A 7285-nucleotide genomic window follows, 5' to 3' on the forward strand; every position below is an offset into this window, starting at 1 on the left:
CCTCAGATCCACGCTGTGATTCACGCTGCCGTCTGCGGCTCCACGCCAGTGCATTCAGAACCGGCGCCATGAGGGGTTCAGGGACCTCACAAAGAAACCGATCCAGACTCACAGGCCTGAACAATGCTCATCGTCATGGAAACACCTAAAGGTTGTGATAGCGTTCAAGATCTAGAGTTGAGCTTTTAACCTTCTTCCAACAGGAAATAAAGGCTCACATGTACAGATAGACCACATGTGATCATACGGATCAAATGGATGTGTTCGTGCCCGTGGTGACGGGCCAGACCCGCTCTTCATGAAGTGTCTTTAGATATAGACGTAAAGGTCACACAACGAGCTGCAGGAGAACCTTTGTCTCCACCTGGTGTTGGACTGAAGGAACACGAGAACGAGGCCTGCAGGGCGGGAACAAGAGGATGACGATGAAAAAGAAACACTTTTATTGTGAAAGGGATGTACAGAGAGAGAGAGAGAGAGAGAGAGAGAGAGAGAGAGAGAGAGAGAGAGAGAGAGAGAGAGAGAGAGAGAGAGGGTTGATGAGACCCAGCGGTGAGATTAATTGATTTACAGATTAGTGAGACGGATCCTGAGAGAAAGCTTCATGAATGTCGGCCATCTTTGTTCTTGCGGCGATGTGACATAGATCCACACAAGCGAACAGTGAAATAAATGACAGGCCCCAGGTTATGATTTAAAGGGCCAGCGCACAGCGTTTCACCACTTTGCTCAGATGTTTAAAGGACACGTCGAGCTCATTTGAAGGTTCACACATCTACTACTAGAACACCTTTACATGCTTTAATACACATTATTGTCCTCATACCGTCTGTCAGATTATACCTGCATTCACTCAAACGCTCCATTTTGGCGCCTGTCTCTTTAAGAGACAAAACACACCCGTCTGCTCCGATTGGCTGGAGGCAAAAATACGTTGCACCTTCGAAAACACGTTAACAAAACACGTATGTACACAAAGGAGGTCACATGCAGTTTTTGGCAAAATCTCCAGGACCCACAATGCCTTGCACAGCAGACATACGAGGACGTGAGGAAGTAGCGACACATTCAACTGGCTTGATGGACCACAGTCTGTTTAAAGTTGTCATTTTATTCAATTTAAAATAATGTCAGTGTTTTCTTATTCGTTAAAAAGGTTATTCTTCATTATTTAAAAAGCAAGAAAAGGTAGACTAGACTGAGAGATGCCGTGTAATACAAAATCTTTGTTCTCAACGGGTCATGTGACTTACAGAGCAGATATGTGTGGTGAAGCCAAAAGAAAAGGGTTTGATTTTCAGATCTTCGTAGTTCTTTGGTGGAAAGTAGTCCCAATAAAAAAAAACTGTCAAGTAAAAACCAGAAGGTGAAACCACGCGAGTGGAGGAGGAGCCTAGGAGTGGTTTGATGAACTAGGATGAGGAAGCACACGCGTGTGCGAGGAGTGGTTTATGAACACTAGAGGAACAGAAGGTCGGGTGCAGGTGAGAGAGAGAGAGAGAGAGAGAGAGAGAGAGAGAGAGAGAGAGAGAGATGGAGAGAGAGAGAGAGAAAGAGAGAGAGAGAGATGGAGAAAGAGAGAGAGAGGGGCAGAGAGGCTGGAGGTCTTTAGGCGGCGAGCAGCTCCCGCTGAGGCTTCTTCCCGGAGCGATCGCTCTCTGAACAGAAACACAGAACCAAAGTGAGTTTTACAGAAGTCAAAAGGAGAAGTGTGTTCGCTTCATGAGGGAGAGATGCATTGTGGGGGATGAAAGCATGGGATGCTAGAAGACACTGTGAAACTAAACGTGTGTGTGTGTGTGTGTGAGAGTGTCAGACCTGGTTTCTTCTTCGTTGCCTCGGGGACGTCAGGAAGCTCGTCTTCAGGAACTTCTGGAAACTCGACGTCTCCCTGAGAAGACAAGCGGAGGGGCGACAACGCCTTTACACCTTTTAACATCTTCTTTAACCCTCTCCTGTCTCCTTATACCGTCTCCTTCAAACCTTCAAACCTTCTTCTCCTTTAAAACCGCCGGTGCGTGACACCAGAGTGACACCAGAGTGAGACAGAGTGACACCAGAGTGACACCAAAGTGACACCAGAGTGACACCAGAGTGAGACAGAGTGACATCAGAGTGACACCAGAGTGACACCAGAGTGAGACAGAGTGACATCAGAGTGACACCAGAGTGACACCAGAGTGAGACAGAGTGACACCAGAGTGACACCAGAGTGACATCAGAGTGACACCAGAGTGACACCAGAGTGACACCAGAGTGAGACAGAGTGACACCAGAGTGAGACAGAGTGACACCAGAGTGAGACAGAGTGACACCAGAGTGAGACAGAGTGACACCAGAGTGACACCAGAGTGAGACAGAGTGAGACAGAGTGACACCAGAGTGACACCAGAGTGAGACAGAGTGACACCAGAATGACACCAGAGTGACACCAGAGTGAGACCAGAGTGAGACCAGAGTGACACCAGAGTGAGACAGAATGACACCAGAGTGACACCAGAGTGAGACAGAGTGACACCAGAGTGAGACAGAGTGAGACAGAGTGAGACAGAGTGACACCAGAGTGAGACAGAGTGACACCAGAGTGAGACAGAGTGACACCAGAGTGACACCAGAGTGAGACCAGAGTGACACCAGAGTGAGACCAGAGTGAGACCAGAGTGAGACAGAGTGACACCAGAGTGACACCAGAGTGAGACCAGAGTGACACCAGAGTGAGACCAGAGTGAGACAGAGTGACACCAGAGTGAGACAGAGTGACACCAGAGTGAGACCAGAGTGACACCAGAGTGAGACCAGAGTGACACCAGAGTGAGACAGAGTGACACCAGAGTGAGACAGAGTGACACCAGAGTGAGACAGAGTGACACCAGAGTGAGACAGAGTGAGACTCACCTGTGTGATGGCCTCCAGCTCGGCGAGCACGGCGTCCTCGTCCTCTTGAGACAGAGAGCCGGCCAGCAGGTCATCGATTTGCTGCGAAGACAACAAGACAATCAGTAAACAACAAACATGTTGAAGTCAGAACACGTCTGTTGGTCAGAACACGTCTGTTGGTCAGAACACGTCTGTTGGTCAGAACAGACAAAGGGAACAAAGGGAGCGGTGAACCTTCTGATACTCGACGGCGTCCTGCGTTTCATCCATGATCCGCTCCACCTCCTCGACGGACATCACCTGCAACAACCAGAGCGTTTAATATGCAGTGCACAGGCCACGCCCCTTAATTTACAGGCCACGCCCCTTTATCTGAAGCCCCTCCCTCGCCTACCTCGTGCATCTTCTTCAGACATTCATTTCCGGCCTTCAGCCCTTGGATGACCTTCGATTCGATCTGAGCGAACTCCAAGTCCTGAACCTGGAAAACAGAAACAGAGCGACGCGTTTAGTTCCCTCCTTTCTGTGTTCCACCAGTTTCTAGTGTGTGTGTGTGTGTGTGTGTGTGTGTGTGTGTGTGTGTGTGAGTGTGTGTGTGTCCTCACCATGCGCTCCAGGTTCCCAATCTGGTTCTCCGTCTTGTCCAGCAGTTTATCCTGATAGCGCTTCTTCTTCAGCAGCAGCAGCGCTTTGCTGAAGGACCAGAGGAAGAGATCAGAAACATACAATACACACATTAATAGACTAATGAGTATTAATGTAGTGGTTAAATACAATACACACATTAATAGACTAATGAGTATTAATGTAGTGGTTAAATACAATACACACATTAATAAACTAATGAGTATTATTGTATGTATTGTATTGTATAAGTGGTTACATGCAATACAATATCTGAAGAGAAAAAATACATACTCTTTAAAGACGCATATGTAGAAAATCAGAATAACAGTAAAAGTATATACGTGTGTGTGTGTGTGTGTGTGTGTGTGTGTATGTAGAAGCATTTGTCGGGTGAGATGTTCATGTATGTAAAGGTTAGCATTTATACTCGCTATAAGATAAACTATTGATACTAATACTACTGTTTTGATCATTACTATTTATTTTATTATTATGTTCATTTAAATGTGAAGCGTTGTTCTGTTGTGTTCCAAAAACAAATTTAACAAAAATCTACGTCTGGTTTTATGACCATAAGCTAAATATTTTCAAATAACTGATCCAACATTTAGATTAAAATAAATAAACAATAAAGCTTATTATGTGTATGAATATTTAATAATCGTTACTTTGAAGGAGGATTTCTCTTCCAAAAACATGATGTCATCTTTACCGACTGTGTCCCTATGAATAATAAACCTCTTTCACTGAACTGTAGCATTAATATTTATATATATATAATTATGAACTCACTCTTTCTTGCCGTCGCTGAGCAGCTGCTTGGCCAGAAGTCTCTCCTTGTCGAGCTGCAGGCCGATCCTCTTCTGGTACTGACGCAGCTTATCCCGCTGCTGCTTCAGTTGCTAGGCAACGCCATGCACAGAAAGGTATTACAGGTATTAAAGATAAACAGTAAACGTTATTACAGGTATTAAAGATAAACAGTTAACGTTATTAAAGTTAAACAGTTATTAAAAGGTATTAAAGTTAAGTTATTAGAGTTATTAAAGTTAAACAGTGACGTCAGACTCACGGTGAAAACTCATATAAATCAGCAGTAAAGAGTCTGAGCTCCACTTTGGTAAAAGAAGTTTAAATCTCGACTTCAAGAGAGAATAAGAGATTAATCTACAAACCCAGAGGATATGTTGTTTAATATTCCCGCCGAACTGAAGATAAACTTAAAGAGTTAACAGATATAAAGTTGTGTTTCGTAAACTGCGTGTCACGCGCATTGTTGTTAAAATAGCGCATTTCTTGACAGCGGTTTGGCTCAAACAGACCGTTAGCCGTTAGCCGTTAGCCGTTAGCCGCCGTTAGCTCGCGGACACTCACCAGCACCGCTTTGTCTTGCTCCGTCACGCGGCTGTGTTTCTTTTTCCCAAAAAGATTCCCCATCCTGACGCAGCATTCCAGCTGCGACTCGCAACCGGGACCCGCTTCACCACCGTGTGTGTTGATAGTTTGTTTGTTTGTTTGTTTACAACTTGTAGCAGAAAGTCTACTAGAGCTTCTCCTCCATTATTCGTGTAGTCATCTGTTCTGGCGGCCACACCCACACCAGGAAGAACGGTGTCTGGGAAGGGACAAAAAGAACAACAACTGGTTTAGAATCACGAGTGTTTGGCGCCCTCCAGCGGCCACAGAGGAGAACGGCAGTATTAGTAAAACTAGCGTCAATGCAACAAAACACACTTCCGGTTTATACCTTCAAAATAAAGATTTAACTGAAGCGATATTAAACGATCAAGGTAACTGTCGTTGGTTGTCATTTGAGAATCAAACATATATTTGTACTAATTAATAATATTATTGAGCGGTATATCATATCTTTCAAACTATATTCTCTTTTTAATCGGTTTGTCTTACAACAAAACTTGTATATATATTTTTACAAGTTTTGTCTTGTAGATACACGAGTACAAAAGCTCACGTCTCAGTAATTATATTCTAATTGTGCTCACTGACGTGTAAATAAATCACTTAACAGCAATTAACAAACTCATTAACGTGATACTTTGTGTTACGTTGGTCACTGTATTTTTGAAAGTCTGTACCGGAAGTGAGAGTGCGCCTGTCCCGTCTGCATTGACGCTAACTTAATAAATGTTGTGTTGCAGTTATTCACTGTGACCGCTAGAGGGCAGTGTAAACACCCGTTGGGTTAAATCACATTTCTATGCTCTTGACTTTAGCGTTAGCTCGAGCTAATTCCGCTATAAACAACCACATAAGATCGAGGAGAAATTATATAAAATAAACTGTATTACAGAGAGAGATGAAGTTTTACTTCATGACCACCGGAAGCTACAAACATCAGCTGCAGGTACGCTCTCCGGCCGCTAGGGGGCGCGGAACACAGTATGAACTCGATGTGCGTCAAGGCAGATTTAATGGCGTACTACTACTTCAGGTGAAGACCTTCAAAATAAAGCTTTCCAAATAGATTAGAATAGTGTGGGTTAGCATCCACCAGCTAGAAGTCTGCAATTATATTTATTTTCTTGTTTTCACCAGGAAGAAAGTACATTTACTCAAGTATGGTACTTAAGTACACATTTAGGCTTCTACTCAAATATTGTATTTTTTATTTTAAAACATATTTGGTGACTTAGTTCATTTGCAGATTATTACAAAATATGAATCAATTAATAAAGTATGATGGATCATTATAGGTTACATTATAATTAATGTAAAGTGATTAACACATACATATCTATAATTATAATCCAGTATTGTAACGAGAATTATTCTCAAATTGTTTTTTTCTGCAAAAAGAGTACTTTTAAAGCATATTTTGAAGCGAATATCTTTGTACTTTAGTATGATTTTTGACGCAGAACTTTTAGTTAATAACGGATCTTAAATTCTACCACCACTGGTTTTCTCGTATTTATTTAATATATTCTTCTTCACCTGTTACAATTGGTTAAAACATTTTAATGTACAGCACATGGATGTATTTATGCATTTATTAATGTATGAATCCAGCTAGTGTTACATGTTACATAATAAACTCACGAGGAGAACCTGGCTAGTCAGATCAGTATCTGGCTTTCTGATCGGGCCATTAAAATTAAAAAAAAGGGCCATTAAAATAAAAAGAGGACAAAAACCATATTTGAGATTAACATTTATTCTTGAAAAGGTCACATAGAGTTCATTAGTGTCATCCAGACATGAGTGAGACAGCAGGAAGGTTACAGCTAAACCACAGTCTTTAAAAAATAAAATCAGTGAACAGACCATCTTACAAAGATTGCATAATAACAAACAAAGGATATAAAATTTCCCAGAAATAGTGCAAATTTCACCACCACCAGGAAAATAACAAAAATAACTTTTCTCAACTTTCATCGGCAGACGTGTAAATGCTCCACTTCCAGAGGACAGTCTGCCTTTTCTTCACGTGAAATAAACAAATGTTTTGTGAACTAAATACCCGACATTGCACGTTAGAAAGCAAACATGAAAAAAAAAAAAAAAAAAAAATTATATATATATATATATATATATATATATATATATATATATATATATATATATATATATATATATATATATATATATATATATATATATATATATATTTTAGTGCACATATGACGTCCACTCTAGGCCCTCGGTAAACTTAATGCAGACCCAGCGTTTTATTGTCCCGTTAAAACAGGAACAAGGCTACATGTGTGCAAACAAAATATTTAAAATGAGAACGGCATTTAAAGAGCACATTTTAAAAAAA

At 41.6% G+C, this 7285-nt stretch overlaps 1 protein-coding gene across 1 annotated transcript; it reads right to left on the reverse strand.

Moving 5' to 3' along the window:
* Positions 1–557: 557 nt before the first annotated feature.
* Positions 558–5065, reverse strand: chmp6b (charged multivesicular body protein 6b). The gene is made up of 8 exons (XM_079237558.1): positions 4879–5065; positions 4297–4406; positions 3483–3570; positions 3272–3358; positions 3112–3177; positions 2896–2976; positions 1819–1891; positions 558–1658 (listed from the first exon to the last, which is right to left on the reverse strand). The coding sequence occupies exons 1-8, from the start codon at positions 4939–4941 to the stop codon at positions 1609–1611; spliced, it is 618 nt and encodes a 205-aa protein (XP_079093684.1). The 5' UTR covers positions 4942–5065; the 3' UTR covers positions 558–1608.
* Positions 5066–7285: the final 2220 nt, after the last annotated feature.

Source organism: Taurulus bubalis, assembly GCF_910589615.1.
Source record: "Taurulus bubalis genome assembly, chromosome: 2".
Lineage (NCBI taxonomy): Eukaryota > Metazoa > Chordata > Actinopteri > Perciformes > Cottidae > Taurulus > Taurulus bubalis.

Coding starts and splice junctions, on each gene's coding strand:
- chmp6b (XM_079237558.1), bottom strand. CDS start 4,941: ATGGGGAATCTTTTTGGGAAAAAGAAACACAGCCGCGTGACGGAGCAA. Junction 3,571..4,296: donor CTCAGCGACGGCAAGAAAGA/GTGAGTTCATAA, acceptor CTGGTCCTTCAG/CAAAGCGCTGCTGCTGCTGA. Junction 3,178..3,271: donor GTCTGAAGAAGATGCACGAG/GTAGGCGAGGGA, acceptor TGGTTGTTGCAG/GTGATGTCCGTCGAGGAGGT.